General features: G+C 48.8%; 1 protein-coding gene across 1 annotated transcript; it reads left to right on the top strand.

Annotated features, from left to right (window-relative positions):
- The first annotated feature begins 154 nt into the window (after positions 1 to 154).
- Positions 155 to 13,651, top strand: LOC129333767 (ras-related protein Rab-26-like). The gene is made up of 5 exons (XM_054985640.1): positions 155 to 307; positions 5,554 to 5,889; positions 6,907 to 7,069; positions 8,096 to 8,215; positions 12,696 to 13,651. The coding sequence occupies exons 2-5, from the start codon at positions 5,701 to 5,703 to the stop codon at positions 12,818 to 12,820; spliced, it is 597 nt and encodes a 198-aa protein (XP_054841615.1). The 5' UTR covers positions 155 to 307; positions 5,554 to 5,700; the 3' UTR covers positions 12,821 to 13,651.
- Positions 13,652 to 18,199: the final 4,548 nt, after the last annotated feature.

Below are 18,199 nucleotides of genomic sequence, written 5' to 3'. Positions count from 1 at the left end.
TCCGGGGTGGTGTCTTTGGTGGCTGGCCTGCTTCTTGCCTTCGGCTCTCAGGATCAGCAGAGGGGGCTGGATCACAGAAGAGTTTCCGGCGCTGCCCTGCCCAGGACTGGCCCCTGCCTCGGCAGACGCTCCCTGAAGAGACCAGATGGAAATTTCTTTCGCCGCCCTCGTTGTATTCCCAGTGGCAATGTGACTTGCGTGTGACCACCAGAACAGGGAGACCGCTGCATCTTGTGGAGGAGAAAACCCTTTTGCCAAAGCGGGGACTGACTTCATTGGCTCAAAGACAGACCTGCTCAGGCGCCAGGTAGAGAAGTTGGGTGGCTTGGCCAACAACCCCTGTTTTGTTCAGCTATTAACTTGAAGGCCTGAGGGTCGAAAAATCAGATTCTCTTGGGGATGTCGAATGCAGATGCATTGAGGAATCGGGTGGGGTCGGGGCTTCTCCTGATTCCAGGCCTCCAAGCTAAGGAAATCCCCTTTAGGATTCTGTTTGGCTGCCACTTGCGTTGCCAAGGAGTGCTGTTGAGCCAGGAGCCACCTCTTCTCCCATGTGGAGCCCTGACTCTTAGACCTTCCTCTCCAATGAGGGGCTAAGGCGAGGTGGGGGGGGCAACAAACCAACTGGTCTAGCTGTTTGGAAAGTTTAGGACACCCAGAGGAGAGTTCACACTCTTACTCTGGGGGAAGACCTTGGAATGGCAGTTTCCAGATCTCTGCAAGGGCCACAAGGAAGGGTGGGCAAAGAGCCCCCGGGCCCAGCTTCAGCAGCTGGATACTGGAAAGAAGACTTTCTGGCTCCAAGGAGAGCTGATGGGGGCAGTGGGGCTCTACAAATTGCCTCTGATAGAGCTTTCAAAAGCAGCTGACTTCTGTCCGGCATGGGGTGCGGATAGATCTTTGGGTGCCAGGTGTCCTGGGATGAAGGTGGTTTTGAAGCTGTTATTGTAGGTGGGTGGCAGTGGTTCTGGCCCAGCAAGAACTGTTGATATATGTCTGGGGGTGGGTGGGCTGGTCCTGGGAAAGTTCCCAGCAGACCACTGGCAGTAGACAAATCTACCTAAGCCCCGCTTGCTCCCTGGCTCTTAACATCCCAGCCCACACCTTGTGTCTGACCTAAGCGAACATCTCTGGCTGGGGCAAAACTTCTCTTGAAGCCCTCGGTTCTCTGTGTGGGAGCCCCCAGTTAGGTGGAGGATAACGGGAGAGAGGAAGTGACAGTCTTAGATCCTTCCTTTGGACACGCCACATCCAAGAATGGGAGAAGCAGCTGAGATGTGGGGAGGGGGGAACCCCAAGCGCTGGACATATCCCTGGGAGGGGATTGACCCATTCCCTTGCCAGCTCCCTCGTCCCAGACTGACTTTGGGTTCCCAGAAGAATGGCTGTTTCCTGGGAATGCTTTCGGCCTGTGGCTTTAGGAGGCTGTCAGGGATGCCTCCTTCCATCCCACACCTAAGGCCAGCACCAGGTCCTGGGATGTGCTGACCTGTAATGCCCAACCACCCTTGGGCTGACATGGGGATGCTGGCAGGGGGCAACGATGCCAGATGACCAAGGCAGAACCACCTGCAGGACACACTATTTATTTATTATATTTCAAATCCTCCCTCCCTGCAAACGGGCTCAGAGCAGAATACAACATATATAAAATACATAAACATATTGCTTTAAAGACATTTTACTTTAAAGACATTTATTAACCACCTTTCCACCTAGAGGAGCTCTGGGTGGTTTATATTATAAAACCAAAAACATAAAATGACAAACCCTCTCTACATAAGACATCTTACATGGGACACTCAAGTGTAGGGAGACGCAATGTTAGCTAGGATACATAGTTTTAAAAGACAGCCAGCAGAGATCACACCTCGGAGGGTTTGTTAATTTCATCGTCACCTTCCCTTAGGGGCAATTTGGCTCTGGCTCTACAGAGCTGAAATTGACAGAGCCTTCAGCTCTGTCTTTTTAAACTATGCTTCCTGGCTAATATTGAGTCTCCCTATACTTGAACATCTCCATGTAAGATGTCTTGTGTAGAGAGACTCTCAAGTAAACTACCCTTACATTAAAAAGTGGCTAAACAAAAGCCATCCTAAATCTTTAAAAAGTCTGCTGCTGCCTCCTGAAGCTGGAGAGCAAGGGGGCCAGGCGCACCTCCCTGGTGAGATCGTTCCACAATCATGGAACAGTACCACTGAAAAGGTCCTCTCCTCTGTACCCACCAACCAAGCTTCTTTGGTTGATGGGACACTTGGGAGGGCCTTTCTGTGTGATCTTAACTCTCAGGCAGGAACGTATGGGAGAAGGCGGCCCTTCAGATACCTCAGTCCCAAGCCATGTTGGGCTTGAAAGAACCAGCACCTTGAATTGGTCTTGGGAGCAGATTGGTAGCCAATGTAGTTGCTGTAGTATCAGGGTCATATGTTCCAGATAGCTGGCCCTGAGCAGCAGTCTAGCTGCAGCATTCTTTGTCAGCTGCAACTTCCCAACACTCTTCAAGGGGAGCCCCAAGTAGAACACATTGCAGTAGTCTAGTCGATCACTGTGGCTAGATCTGACCAAACCAAGAATGGACGCAGCTGACACACCAGCCAAAGCTAGTCAAACGCGCTCTGAGCCACTGCAGCCACTTGGCTTTCTAAGGTGACCCCTATGCCAAGCAGTACTCCTAAGCTGCAAGCCTGACTTTTCTGGGGGAGCATCCCCCCCATCCAAGACAGGAGATCTCACATCGCTGGTCTCATCACTGGTCGCTGGCCTTTCTACTGATCCAGAGCCTGTGTATCGAGCTTCAGGTTGTTCGCCCTTATCCAGTCCATTACTGACTTCAAGCACCAGAATATCAATGGCAACCTCAGAATTAGAGTCTCTACACATTACTAAGTATTTAGGGACGCACACATTAACCTCATTTCACATGCCCCCCTTCCAACTTTCCATGCACTTGATCATACTGCAGTCATACTACAATTTGCTCTGTGGGAATATATTCATGCGTTTGAAATCAGTTCCTCCTCAGCTGCTAAAAGTATCCCAGTTTCCCCCACATCCATTCATTGAAATGCAGAACGTAACACTTTCTCACACCTTAAAGAAATGCAAATAGACAAGTCAAAGGAGCCTACAGTACTTGTTCTCATAGAGAAAACAGAGTGGAATTGGCGTTTTGCCCTCCAAAATCACTTGCAGATGCAGTCACACAAAGGGAGCTCCCGTGAAAGCGGCATTCACGTGCATGAAACAAGAACAGCCTGCACGTGAATTGAGGAGTAGACATACAATCCTGCCCTAGGTACTTAGTAACATGTAGAGAGACTCTTAGATGGAAATAGATCCAGAGGCGTTAGCTGTGTTAGTCTGTAGTTGCAAAATAGTAAAGAGTCCAGCAGCGCCTTTAAGACTAACCAACTTTATTGTAGATGCATCTGACAAAGAAAGCTGTGGTTCTCAAAAGCTTATGCTACAATAAAGTTGGTTAGTCTTAAAGGTGCTACTGGACTCTTTACTTAGGAAGAAATGAAAGGTAGAATCCACATGTTGGTGACACTGCTGCCCAAACCTCCTGATGACCTCTCTCAGTGGCTTAATGTAAATATTAAATAGCATGGGGGATAAGACTGAGCCCAATGGGACTCCTTAGGTCACTGGCCATGGGGCAGAGCAGGAGTCCCCCGACTCCACCATTTGAGACTTGTCACCCAGGTAGGACTTGAACAGTGCGTCTTAGTCCCAGTGCCAGAAGATAATAGTAGGATACTATAGTTGATAGTACTGAAGGTTGCTGAGAGATCCAGCAGGACTAGCAAGGTCACATTCCCCCTGTCTAGTTCTCAGTGGATGTCATCAACCAAGGTAATTGGAGCAGTCTACGTTCCAAACTCTGGCCTGAAGCCAGACTGAAATGGGTCCAAACAATGTCTCTTCCAGGAGCCCCTGAAGTGAGAAGCAACCACCTGCTATAACACCTTGCTCAAGAATGGAAGATTGGAGACTTTATAGTCCCCCCCATTCAGACTTAGAAACGCCCCTGCACCTTCCAAAAGCTAGTGGACAGTTTGATAGCGGGTCAATGCTTTTGCCCTAACTTATATAGATGATGTGGGCATCAAGTGCCGTTAAGTCATTGCTAGAGTTTTCAAGGCAAGAGACAAACAGAAGTGGCTTGCCATTGCCTGCCTCTGTATAGCCACCCCGATTTTGCTTGGAGGTCTTTCATCTAATTACTAACCAGGACCAACCCTGCTCAGCTTCCAAAATCCGACAAGATTGGGCTTGCCTGGGCTATCCAAGTCAGGGCAGCACCTCAGACTTATCATGGGAGGAGTAGTTATGAAACCAGAGGTGCAGAAGGCAGAAGCCATCTGAGAATGGCCTGTGCCGTGCCAGGTGCTGACCAGGATGGCTGAATGCCAAACTGCTTCCCACTTGAAGCTGCGATGGCTTCTAGTTTTACAAAACGTTTTATAGCAACCACAGAAGCTTTCAACGTGGAACTGGGAGCAGAACTGGCTCAGCATGGGCCTGATGGACAAGTCCTTCCAGTGTTATTCATAAGCAGGAGGCTTCTGGCAGGGGAACAATAACAAGGAGTGCTTGGCTATTGTACGGGCCTTAGAAAAATTGAGGCCTTATGAGTGGAGTTGGGGCTGGGCTGGATGGTTGAGCAAGCACGAAATGTGAATTTTGACTGGGGGGTGGGGAGATGCAACCCCAACCTTTACTTTTATTTATTCCTTTTCATTTGCATTATTTATAGCTTATCATGTTTCTCACTGAGACTCAAGGCGGATTACGCAGTGTAAGTCAATGCAATCAATGGGATGAGACATCTAATAAGCAATGTAATAGGACTGGGATAACAGCAGTTTGCAACAAAGCATAAGTATCAAACGTGATATGTAAACAATGCAGAAAATGGTATTACATGAGTAGAAAATAATGCAGTGAGAGCAAGATTATTTACCCGTGCAGCACAGAGCAGAAGATGTTGCAAGCCAAGATCTGCAAATGCCTTGGGGAAGAACACCTGCTGCCAGGGCTTTTTTTCTGGGAAAAGAGGTGGTGGAACTCAGTGGGTTGCCCTCAGAGAAAATGGTCACATGGCTGGTGGCCCCGCCCCTGATCTCCAGACAGAGGGCAATCTCAACTCCCCTCTGTCTGGAGATCAGGGGGGGGGGGCCACCAGCCATGTGACCATTTTCAAGAGGTTCCGGAACTCCGTTCCACCGCGTTCCTGCTGAAAAAAAGCCCTGCCTGCTGCACATGTGGGGCTGGGGGGTCTGTAGCTCTCCTACAAAATATTTGTATTTTTTGGTTTCCCAAGTTTGCATCTGTAAAGAGTTCAGGTGGCATACATGATTCTGCCTCCCCCCCTCCCCAGTCTGCACTTACTTAGCAGAATAAATTCCTCTGTGAATGAACCATGTAGGACAAAAGCACATGGCCCTCTTGGTGTTCTTGGCAAGTCGTAATGGCAAAAGTGGGCTGTGGCCCCCACATGTCCTGCTCAGGCCCACCTGGATACAATTCCTGCTTTCTCTTCTGCTCCAGCTAAATCCTTGCAAGCACCACCAACCCGCGCTGCTTGGACAGAGCCTTCTCCCTGGTCCCTGAAGATGAGGGCAATCCAGGCGGTGCCCACCTGGAACGTGGCACCCTGCTGCTAGGAGCCCTGTGCTCCGCACAGAGGATTTTGTGATGGCTGCTGCCTCCCACTGGAAATTCAAGCTGATCCTTCTGGGGGACTTTGGGGTGGGGAAGACCACACTCTTCCATCGCATCAGAACAGGGCATTTCGTGGAGAGGGCGCATGTTGTCGGCCAGCACATGGGCGTGTGTGAGAAAACCCTGCCACTGAGGCACACCAGCAGCAACCCCCAGGTCCAGGTAGGCTCTGTGGACATGCCACTCTAGTGGAACTCTGCCTCTAGAAGGTGAAGAGAAAATTAACAAACCTGCTGAGGAGTGATCTTTGCTGGCTCTGTAGAGGTGTGAAATGTCTTTTTAAACTATGCTTCCCAGCTAGTATTGCATCTCCCTACACTTGAGCATTCTTATGTATAAGATGTCTCATGTAGAGAGACTAGTGGCGAGAGCATCAGACTAGGTTCTGGGAGACCCAGGTTCGAATCCTCATTCTGCTGTGGAAGCTCAGAGGGTGACCTGGGGCCAGCCACACTCCCTCAGCCTAATCTACCTCACTGGGTTGTTGTGAGGATGCAGTGGAGGAGCAGGGGAATGATGAAAACTGCTTTGGGTCTCCACTGTAGAGGAAGGCAGGGTATGAATGAAGTAAATAAGAATAATTTGGGGCAACCGAGGCACTTTGCTCCGGGAGTTCCAGCCAACACCCCCCTCCGGAAACTGCTTGGGGAGGCACAACGGGGCGGGGGGAGGCCTCTGCTTGCTTACCATGTGGAAGATGATGGGGAGGGGACTGTGGGTGCAACTTGCTTGGGGCACCGCTGGAAATGTGCCTTTTCTCTCCCCGACGCCACCTCCTGCCCATCACTGATCTGTACATTGTACACAGCGGCGTGGATGTTTCCACGGCAGGTGTGGGACTATATTTATTTATTTATTTGGCTGTGTCACTCTTTTCCATCCATCACCTTTTCCTCTTAATGTGCCCTACTCATCAGCCAGGGGTCTCTGATAGTGTGAAAGGGAGAAATATTTCCTCCAGCTGTCCATAATATTCCTCTACCACAGGGCTACGTTTTTCAGCCTGAGCACCACATCTGTTTTTCTGTTGCTTTTGAGGGCACCTTTTCCAGTGCAGACACCGTCCAGTCATTATCTAGCAATGGGCAATGCTCTAGCAGTGTCAGAGTTATAAATTTACTGGACACTTCATGTGGCAGTGAGTTCCTCTGCCCAGGCTGTTTTCTTCTGTGCCTGCAGATCTCGCTGTGGGACACTGCTGGCGAGGAGCGTTTCCTGTCTCTAAGCAGCTGCTATTACCGGGATGCAGATGCCGCACTACTGATGTACAGCGTTCACAGCCCCCCCTCCTTCGACAGCCTGGCTCACTGGCTCTTTGTGGCCAGGCAGCACTGTGTGGATGGTAGGAAGGACAAGCTCGGGGTGGGGGTGGGGTTGCTCCCTCTTTGTCTGGCCATGCCGGAAACAGCAGGCGCCGTTCTCCTCCTCCATTTCTATATGTTGGGGGAAAAGGGGCAGCTCTGGTGATGGGAGAGAGTAGCCGATGATGACCCTGACATAATGAATTCAAAGCATGGTATTCCACCACCACCATTGCCCTGCTTGCAAATTGCATTTAATTATTAATTTCTACAAATCCCGCTTTCCACCCAATCAACAGGACTCAAAGAGGCAAGCAGCAACGCTATAGCTGGAGGAAAGAGCAAGAGTCTAGGAGCACCTATAAGACCAACAAAATTTGTGGTACAGTATAAGCTTTTGTGAATCACAGTTCACGTCTTCAAAGCCAAAGTGAAGTCAGCTCACTGAAGAAGCTCACAAAAGCTCAAATGTACAACAATTTTTGTTAGTCTTATAGGTGCTACTGGACTCTTGCTCTTTTTTACTGCTACAGACAGACTTAACAAAGCTACCCAGCTTGATCTATCTGGAGGAAAGAAATAACCAAAAGATCGGGGCGGGCAAAATAGGAGATATTGGGCTAGGGCAAGGTAGAAAGGTGGCATGAGGGAATATTAGGAAAGGCCCAGATGCCCACCCATGAAGCGTGAATCCAGCGCTTTGGACACATCGCCTGTGTGACTGGAAATTCTCCAGTCCTGATGGCTCGACTCTTGCCTTTACAAACTACCCCCACCACTCTTGGTATCTGAAGAAGTGAGCTGTGGCTCACGAAAGCTCATACCCTACCACAAATTTTGTTAGTCTAGTAGGCGCTGCTGGACTCTTGCTCTTCACTCTGCACGCTGGCATGGTTCAGAACGGAATTCTGCAACAGATCTGGATTTTCCTTTCCAGGGGAGGGCACGGAGCACGTCACTCCCTGCTAACTACGCAGAAGGGTGTCTCCAACCATCCCCACAGAGCATCTGTGCTTTGAACAACTCTTCCTATCTTCTCACGGCACCCTATCTCCCCCCCCCCTTAGCTGACATCTTCCTTCTGGGCACCATGATTGACCTGGAGAGCTGCATCCCTGAGGAGAAGGTGGAGCGGTTTGCCACAGAGCACAGCACCTCTGGGAGGTACAAAGTCTCAGCCAAGACAGGTAAGGTGGGCCTTGGGGGCTACGGATCTTAGCTTGCCCGTTTTTCAGCGCCTAGCCTCATGGCTACTCCCTGTTTTCTTACTTGGCTCCCTTGTGGCTTGTAAATACTGTCCTTTCTTACAATCATGCAGGCTTTTTAATCAGTGTGTGGTTGTTGTTTTTAATAGCTGTTAAAATATCTGTTCAGCACCTCAAGAACCTTGTAGTTAGGAGATGGCATATTGGTTCGTTACTTGGTTAACTTAATTGCAGTTGCTCAGCTTGGCCCAGAACGAAGGAGAGTAGGATCGGGGAGTCGCCTGCTCCAACCAGGGCAGGAGAAGCAGCTGCACTGACTTTAAAGTAGAGGCAGGGAGGAGAAAGCTGCAGAAATGCTTAGGCGGAGCATAGCCTGTTGGTGGCCTATGTTTGTCCAACCTGCTGGTTGCATGGAGTGGTACAGCAGGAGAATTCTAGGCTTTAACAAAAGAGTTTTAGTCCACTGTGGCCAAAAAAGCCCCCAAAGGCGCTTGCGGCTTCTTAAAGACTTACTGAGTAACCAAAGTTCGAGACAAAGGGCTAAAAATAGGGTATAGACAATCTTAATAAAATCTCATCAAAAAGCCTGAAAGATATGTGGCATATCAGCCTCCCTGAGCTGAAAAGTTGTGGATTATAAATTCGTGCTAAAACTGGACCAGACATTTCAGCAAAAAAAGCCTTGAGCCATGGTCAATGCATCCATCCATCAATTTACATACAAGAAAGATATATGTAACCGCATACAATTCCCTTTTAGAATGATCTACTCTACTGACCAGGTAAAATTCTCAGACACTGCCTGTCAAGCACCTTAAAGACTAACCGATAGATCACAGCAGACACTTTTGCAAACGCTTATTCTACAATGAACGTGTTGCTCTTTAAAGTGCTGCAAGACACTCTTTTTTGGTTACCAATTTGTGCCCGCCTGGAGGCAGCCATTCCTGCCTAGCCTAATAGCAGCTACACAAGCATTCTCTGTAAGCCACCCCAGGAAAGGCATTCTGTGTCATTCAGGACTTTGTCCCATTCTGGAAGCCAATGGGATGTGCTCTGCACGTCTCATTGTTGGGCCCACACATTATGGCTGCTGTGGGAATCCTCAGTTTTGCAGAGGTGTGACGGTACCCACTGCAAATATTAAGTACTGTACCGGGCCTTCTATGAATCTGCAGAACTTGTGGCAGGGAGATTCTAATGATCCACCTGGCAGCCAAGCCCAAAGCAGGTGCCTGTACCATGAAGAGCAATTAAGCCAGTTTTACAAGCAAGGGGAGGAAGAGGCAAGAGGGTGGCTTGCCTATGGGTCGCCAAGGGAAAGAGCTTCCCAGACCACTGAAGGAATGTTTGTGTGCGTCTCCGGGAACAAATAATGAAAGGGAGCAGGGCTCATTGCTTTGCTGCTGTGCATCATAGCCTAGGGGTGGGGCAGATGAACCTCCCTCACCCCACACAGTCTCCATGTTGAACCGGTCTTCGGATACTCAGAAATGTGTCTAGATCTCAGCTCAGCACGCTCTGCTTTAAGCAGGTTGGAATGGGGTTGTACTGGCCCTTTAATTTACCAGGAAAGATTGGGGGGGGGGAGTGTTTCAGAGGGCTGCAGGTGGCCAGGAGCAAGTTAAGCGGCACCCCAGCAGCACCAGAAGTGCCAGGGAGGCTACTCAAGTTGGACCCAGCCAGTGGTGACAGGTGAACCTCTGCCTGTCGTTGTTGGTTGGATCCTAGCCAAGTGCCCTTGCTCCTGGGCCACTCTGTGTGTGTGTGTGTGTGTGTGTTGTGTGCCATCAAGTCACCTCCGTCCTATGGTGACCCTATGAAGAAAAGACCTCCGAAACGTCCTATGAGTCCAGCCATCTCGTTTTAGGTTTTCCTCTTTTCCTACTGCCTTCCACTTTCCTTAGCATTATGAACTTTTCCAGAGAATCTTGTCTTCTCACCATGTGACCAAAGTACAACAGCCTCAGTTTTGTCATTTTAGCTTCTAAGGAGAATTCAGGCCTGATTTGATCTAGTATTCACTTATTTGTCTTTTTAGCTGTCCATGGTATCCACAAAGCTCTCCTCCAGTACCACATTTCAAATTAATCCATTTTCTTCCTGTCAGCTTTCTTTACCATCCAACTTTCATATTCATACATGTCAATGGGGAATACCATCATTTGGATTGTCTTGATCTTGGTTCCCAGAGAGACATCTTTTTGAGGATCTTCTCTAGCTCCCTCACAGCTTCTCTTCCAAGTTTCAGTCTCCTTCTGATTTCCTCATTGCAGTCTCTCTCTTGGTTGATGATTGAGCCAAGGAATAGAAAATCTTGAACAACTTCAATTTCCTCACTGTCAACTTTAAAATTGTTAAGTCCCATTTGGGGACTTACACTCTGAACTGGGTTGGAGTCCAGTGGCACCTTAGAGAGCAACAAGATTTTCAGAATAGGAAAGAGTCCAGTAGCACCTTTAAGACTAAGAGAGCTGTGGCTCTCAAAAGCTTATGCTACAAAAAAGTTGGTTAGTCTTAAAGGTGCTACTGGACTCTCTTCTATTTTGCAACTACAGACTAACACGGCTAACTCCTCTGGATCCAAGATTTTCAAAGTGTCTGAGAGTCTGATGAAGGGAGCTCTGACTCTCCAAAGCTCACACCCTGAAAATCTTGTTGGTCTCTCAGTTGCCACTGGATTCAAATCCTGCTGTTCTACTCTAGACCAACATGGCTACCTACCTAAACTATCTGATCTAGGCTGGCAACCTTAGTGCCATATGTGGTGGACATATGTGCTAGAAGCCCTGTAGCATCAAGGGGGTGAGATGTTGAGCTGTGTCACTTTGCAAGCCAGCTGCTGATTTGCAAAAGAAGGGTGTAATAAAACCCCCAGACTCTTGGATTTCTTTTCCAGCCCTGAAGTCGAGCTCTGGGAACATCCTGTCTCTCCAGACAGAGCCACCTGCTTTTCGGGTATGCAGTCACAGACATTCATAGTTACTAGGTCTCCTGGCGTGGGTAGGCAAGAGTTGTTTTTAAGGCTGATCTTTGTTCCCTTCCCAGTTTCTTTGTTCCTTTCCCAGTTTCCCTAATGCTGTCTTATTTCATGGCCTTTTTAATTTTCTAAGCATCGTTATTGTCAGATAAGGAGAACCGCCCAAGAGTAGAGCTGGGCGTGCCAGATGAAAGCAAAGCGCACAAATACAACTCAGCGTGGCTTCCTTCTGAGCTTTGAACCTTGTTTGCACGGCCTATATTAAATATGAACAGCTGGATAGCTCCCATCTGCACTGTAGATCTGGGCTGTCTCAGAGCCAAGCTACACGCTACGAATTACATTTGCCTGGCAAGTGAACAGGCTCACGTGTATTCCTCCCTGTTCACTTGCCATTCACTTGCGCTCCACTTGATCAAGCGGAGAGCAAGTGAATGGCAAGTGAACAGGGAGGAATACACCTGAGTCTGTTCTCTTGCCAGGCAAGTGTCCTTCGTAGCTTGGCTCTTGCTTCTCAGGTTTAGCAACAGATCTTCATTGACTCTTAATGATGCCTGTTCAGCAAGCCAAGCGGGAGATGCCTGGATAGGAACGCTGCTCTATCGGTCATGGCAATGCAAAGATCTTTTTGATTTTTATTTATTTATTTATTTATTTTTAGTTTGCGTTTCTTACTGAGACCAGAGGTGGATTACACAGTGCAAGTGAAATGCAATGTAATCAATAGCTAGGACATTCACTGAGCAACATGTAAGAGTGATCAACAACACTCAAAGTCTCTCTACACGAGATCCCTTGGCACGTGTTCGTCAAGTGTAGGGAGATGCGATGTTAGCCAGGAAATGTAGTTTAAAAGACAGCCGAGTTTCACCTCTCCAGTCTAAAAGTGTGTGGAATTGCAACCAGAGGGCAGCCAGGAATGGAAACAGGCTGGATCTGCCTTCCAGAGCTGGGCTTGGACCTGGAGAGATTATAATGGGCTGAAGTTTCCCTCCTGGCCCTTTCATAGCCCTTTCACACAGCTCCAGTGTGGAGCAAAGCCTTTGCCCTGCCGCCAGTTCTGTCTTTTTAAACTACCCTTCCCGGCTACCACTGCATCTCCCAACATGTGTTCTTCACGTGTCAGATGTCTTGTCTAGAGAGACTCTCAGTGAGCAGATACAATAGGGTATGGTAGCAGAAAACTGGAAAGCAAGCATAAAGCCAAGCACAGAGGTGAAATCTTTTCATGCTTTTGCTTTTAGTAGAACATTTGGGGATATTTTACAAAGGAACACAATTATAAAAATACCTTTCCTGATGCTTTGTCTGATGATAGGGGGCTTAGGGGAGGCAGGCGAGGTGACCCAATGGAGGGCCACTTAGGGTTTTCTGAACTCGGCCACTTCCGTGCCTAGGCTATGCAAGTACACTTTGCACCCTCGTGTCTTGTCCGTGCTACTCCCGACGGCTAGCCAAGGCTTCCTTCCACTTCCCTTCCAGGTGAGAACGTGGATCGGTGCCTGCAGGAGGTGGTGGAGCAGCTCTTCCTCAAGAAGGAGTTCCAGGGCAGCGGCCTCCATACCCCACTGCAAGAAGATGGCTGTTACAGCCATTGTGAGTGCTGAGGGCATTTGGCTGGAAAATCCCCATCCTTGAGCAAGGAAGGAGCCTCTTGGCTTTGTCTGGGGATGGCTTCTGGATCCCTGCTTGGAGAAGATTTAGCTGTCGTAGCAGCTCCCTCCTGACTTCACTGGAGGGTCTCGGCAGTTTTCAGCAGTCCTGCTTGGCACGTCTCCTTCTGGCCTCTCAGACTCTCCCACTCCTGCCGCAAAGAGAGCGCTGCCATTCAGATAGCTGTGTCCTGTGTCCTGCACAAAGCTGACCCATCAGTAGATCCCCAACTAAATATGTTGCCCATGTGCCATCAGCCTCTGGGGAAATAGAGATTCTAGGGAGGGGTTGAGTCCAGTGGCACCTTAAGAGACCAACAAGATTTTCAGAGTGTAAGCTTTTGAGAGTTGGAGCTCCCTTCTTCAGAATGTCAAGAGACCACAGAGATGTGCATGCAAGAGTTCTTGGCCTCTGCATGCTCACAATAATTTTCCATGTGCTTCGGACTTACAACAAGGCCGCACATTGTCCTCCTCTTTACATAATGCTTTTCTTCACCTCTTGACTGAGATGTTCCTTTTAGCCCCCGAACTGCAAGGGGGTAGCTTATGGATGCCTTGGCTGTCCTGAAGCCGGCTTGTGGAGCCAGGCCTGGAAAACAGCAGCAGGCCTCTCAGTCCCTCCTCAGTTCTCCAGAGTGGAGTATCTCCTCCAAAGAATCGAAAGGCACCTGCGCTTGATACATCTTGTTCATCATGGTTGCTGGTTTAATGTCACCTCTGTTATTTCCAGAGGAGTTAGCTGTGTTAGTCTGTAGTAGCAAAATTGTGAAGAGTCCAGTAGCACCTTTTAAGACTAACCGACTTTATAGTAGCATAAGCTTTCGAGAGCCACAGATCTCTTTGTCAGATGCATCGTCAGCTTTCAAGAGCCACAGCTCTCTTCATCAGATGCAACTTTATTGTAGCATAAGCTTTCGCGAACCACAGCTCTCTTCATCAGATGCACCTGACGATGCACCTGATGAAGAGATCTGTGGCTATGGTTGTTGTGGGTTTTCCGGGCTGTATTGCCGTGGTCTTGGCATTGTAGTTCCTGACGTTTCACCAAGACCACGGCAATACAGCCCGGAAAACCCACAACAACCATTGTTCTCCGGCCGTGAAAGCCTTCGACAATAGATCTGTGGCTCTCGAAAGCTTATGCTACAATAAAATTGGTAAGTCTTAAAGGTGCTACTGGACACTTTACTATTCTGTTATTTCTTTGAGCTTAGAGATTTTTGCCCCTCCTGCCCCTGAGGCAAAGGGTGGGGCAGATACAGGCAGAGGATTCCCCGGCATAAAGAAAGTGGCAGGAGTGACCGCCTGTTATTCAGGAGAGGATGTGTCTTTTTAAATGTGCGTGTTCTGATTGCAGGTTCACACTATTGCATTGGCATTCTCATGGGCATCTCATAAATGGTTTTGTAGAAACACTTCGTTTTTAGTTTAATCAGAGAACTGTTTTTCTTCTCCATAATTGCACACCTAAACGATCACTAACAATCAGTCCCAAAAGTTAGGATTTCACTGGCTTGGAGGTGGAAGATCAAAATGCCTTTGAGCATATGAAGCAGTACAGGATACATTCAGAAATTAATTTAAAAAATAAATGAGAAGTTCAGAACAGCAGGCCTTGGGAACACAGCCACTTTATCACTGTAGGCAGATTGGGCAGGTGGTTTGCCACTGGCTCTGTTGACGCCTGTTGGAATAAGTTGGTGACAATCACAGGAGAGGAGCCATGCTGGATTAGCCCCATGATTCATCTAGTCTGGCACCGTTTCACTCCATGGTTGGCTAACCAGGTGCCCCTGGAAGGCCGACAAGTATGGTATGGAGACCAAAGCTTCTCACTGCACTCGTCAAAGGGTTACTGCCCCCGAACATGGAGATCCATTTAATCATTGGAGAAAATAGCCATTGATGGACCCCTTGGATCTGGCTAATCCCTTTCTAAAGCTAAGCAGTGTAGCAGCCATTGCTACATTCTACGTTAATTCCTTTTTGGGTGAGAAAGTCCTAAAGGAAGTTCTCCGTCTTAAATCTATTGTCCATCAACTTCATAGGGTGTCCGTGAGTTCTAGTGTTATGGAAGTGGGAGAAAAAGTTCTCTTTCTTGTGAGGCTTGGAGAGCCCTTGAATTAAATTAAATAAATGGAAACACTGCAAAAGGAATTCATTCAAGATTTTCTTTTAATTCCTACTTGGTATGTCCATCGTTAAGTGGCTTCTCCTACCTATGGAGGGGGCTGATCCGGAAGTTGCTTTTAAGCTTTGAGTCCAGTGGCACCTTAGAGACCAACAAGATTTTCAGGATATAAGTTTTCGAGTGTCAGAGCTCCCTTCTGCAGACAGTATCTGAAGAAAGGAGGTTTGACTCTCGAATGCTCATACCCTGAAAAATCTTATTGGACTCATATCCTGCTTTTCTACTGCAGGCCAAAAGAGCAAGAGTCCAGTATAGCACCTATACTAATAACAACATTTGATTTATATACTGCCCTTCAAGACAACACCCACTCAGAGCAGTTTACAAAGTATGCTATTGTTATCCCCACAACAACAAACACCCTGTGAGGTGGGTAGGGCTGAGAGAGCTCTGAGAGAGCTGCGACTGACCCAAGGTCACCCGGCTGGCTTCAAGCGGAGGAGTGGGGAATCAAACCTGGTTCTCCAGATTAGAGTCCTGCTGCTCTTCACCACTACACCAAAGTGGCTTTCTGACAAGACTAACAAAAATATGTGGTAGGGTATGAGCTTTCGTGAGCCACAGCTTACTTCTTCAGATACAGCTGGAATGTGAGTCCATCTGTCCTTATATCTTGGACAGTGGGGTGATTTCAGATGCTGAATGACAATAGCTAGTGAATGACAATGGCATCATTCGGCATCTGAAATCACAACTCTCTTCAAGATATAAGGACAGATGGACTCACATTTCTTGTGTGTCACGTGGGAAACTTTTGCAGATAAGAGGTTTTCTAGATAAGAGGTCCCAGAACAAGGAGCAGCTGCGTGGCAGGGCCCGCACTGGTGGCTTTCCTTGCTTCTCGGCTCCTTCCATGCACCCTGCTTCTTTCCTCAGCCAAAAAGGCAGCAGCTGGTCCAGAAGTTCTCCAGGCTTTGGTCATGGAAGAAGAGGGTGAGGCCAAAAAGGAATGATTTGGGCAGCTGCCTGGATCTTTTGTTGGTGATATGCTAGGATTTATTTATTTATTTCAAATTTCTATTCCGCCCTCCCTGCGAGCTGGCTCAGGGCGGATAACAACATGTTAAAATACGATAAAAATTCATCTGCATTAAAACATCATTAAAACAGCAGTGTATTAATACACATTTAAAACAGGATGGTGGACAGCCTTCACGGCGAGGGTTAAGATTTTATACACCCTGTTTTTTCAGGCAGGCGGAGGCCCAGATCTCAGCCATATGCCTGGCGGAACAACTCTGTCTTGCAGGCCCGGCGGAAGGATAGTAGGTCCTGCTGGGCCCTGATCTCAGCAGACAGAGCGTTCCACCAGGTGGGAGCCAGGACCGAAAAGGCCCTGGCTCTAGTCGAGGCTAGGCGGGCCTCCTTGGGGCCAGGGACCACCGACAGCTGTTTGTCCCCTGATTCGAGTGTCCTCTGGGGAATATATGGGGCACTGCATTGGGCTTGGAGTAAAACAGTCCATTTGTTGCAAAGGTTGCTCGGGGTCCTCTTTTGGCTGTGTGAGACAAAGACTGTAGGAGACAAAGCCACACACAACATAGTCCAGAGGTGGAGTTCCCAGATGCCCACCAGTGGTGGGCAAACACTTGGGGATTTGCCCCCTCATTTGCCGATCACCCAGTGATCACAGGAGGTGGCAAGCTCCCGGAGGTTGCCACTGGCAGGCACCTCAGGAATATGTGCTGCGCACGCGCATCCTTCCAACAGATGCAGTGATGTCATTTCTGGAAGTGACATCGTTGCACTGGCTGCAGAAGCGTTCCCATGCTTTCTTTGGGGCCAATTTGGGTCCAAAATGGGCCAAATTGGCTCTGTGTGGAGCACTAGAGCTGTCATGTGGCCAGCGCAGTGACGTCACTTCCCTGTATGGAGGGAGGGTGGGCAGTGCCATGATTCTGCACTGCACAAGAAGGAATTTGTGAGATGCCTAATAACAGTGTGTATTGCACACAAACGAGCTTTTGCTGTAGGAAAAGGATCAAGGGTCGCAACACATGAAGCGTTAGTGTTGTAAAGGGATTGCCTTGGAAGTACTGGGTGAAGTTGCAATCAGTTGTGTGTGGGGGTGCTCTTTTCAGAGAGCTGCACACAATCCATTGGGGACAGAGCAGAGAAGTGATCTTAAAATATTCCAGGCGCAGGAGCCATCTTTAACAGGGCAGGCACTCACATGACCCCATAGTCATGTGGCAGAAGGAGGGGGTAGTTACGCACCGGAGTCCAGGCCTGGGGCACTGTCAGCTGGTCAAGAGAGCCAGGGGAGGAGGCAAATGCTGGGCACCAGGAGGTGTAACATAGTGAGAAATGTCAAAGGCAGAGCCCTGGAGGGGTCCTCTCTGCTGCTGCACATCCTAGCCTCTCTCCTGTTGCCTTTTGGGGTTGGGACTGTTTTGCAGCAGTTTTGGTCCTACCTTGAAGGGAGGTTTTAGAAAGTGGCGCCGGGTGACTGCTGCTCAACTGCTTGGCCTCTAGGGCTCCACAAAGTTCATTCTTGTCCCCCTATGCTTTTTAACATCTGTGTAAAGAGCTATTGGCGGAGATTTTGGCTGAGTTGCCACCTACACGCAGATGAGGCTCACTTCTATCTCATGGTTCCAGCAGGTCTTCCAGCAGATCCTGGGGAAGCAGTCGAAGCTATAAACAGTTTTGGAGTGGATGAGGGCTGTCAAGCTGAAACTTAATCCTGACTTCCATCCTTGGGTCACCTAACTCTGAGCCAGACTTGCTGGCACTGGAGGGTGAAAGGTGGCCGGGGCGCTAGACGTGGTGGGTCCAGCTATTCCAGGCGGCCTCTGCCTTCTCGGGTTGGGATTAGCACAGAACAAATTGGGGGGGGGGGGATCTGTATTGGCCCCGCAGGCCACTCCTCTACTCAAGTGCTAGCTCTATATGGAACTGCCGGACACGTGTCTGCTTGGCAGAAATCATTTAACATCAAGCCTTTTTTAAAAGAGTTGCCAGCTCCTGGGTGACAAATTCCTGGAGATTTGGGAGCCTGGGGAAGAGGGGCAGTTGGGCAGAGTAGGGAACTCAGTGGGGTAGAATGCCCCAAAGTCCACCCTCCAGAGCACCCGTTTTCTCCAGGGGAACTGATTTCCGTGGACTGGAAGTCAGCTGTGATTCCGGGAGATCTCCAG

Source organism: Eublepharis macularius, chromosome 7 (genome assembly GCF_028583425.1).
Source record: "Eublepharis macularius isolate TG4126 chromosome 7, MPM_Emac_v1.0, whole genome shotgun sequence".
In the NCBI taxonomy this organism is placed as follows: Eukaryota; Metazoa; Chordata; class Lepidosauria; order Squamata; family Eublepharidae; genus Eublepharis; species Eublepharis macularius.
The sequence above is the reverse complement of the archived record's forward strand: the minus strand, read 5'-3'. Positions and strand labels throughout refer to the sequence as shown.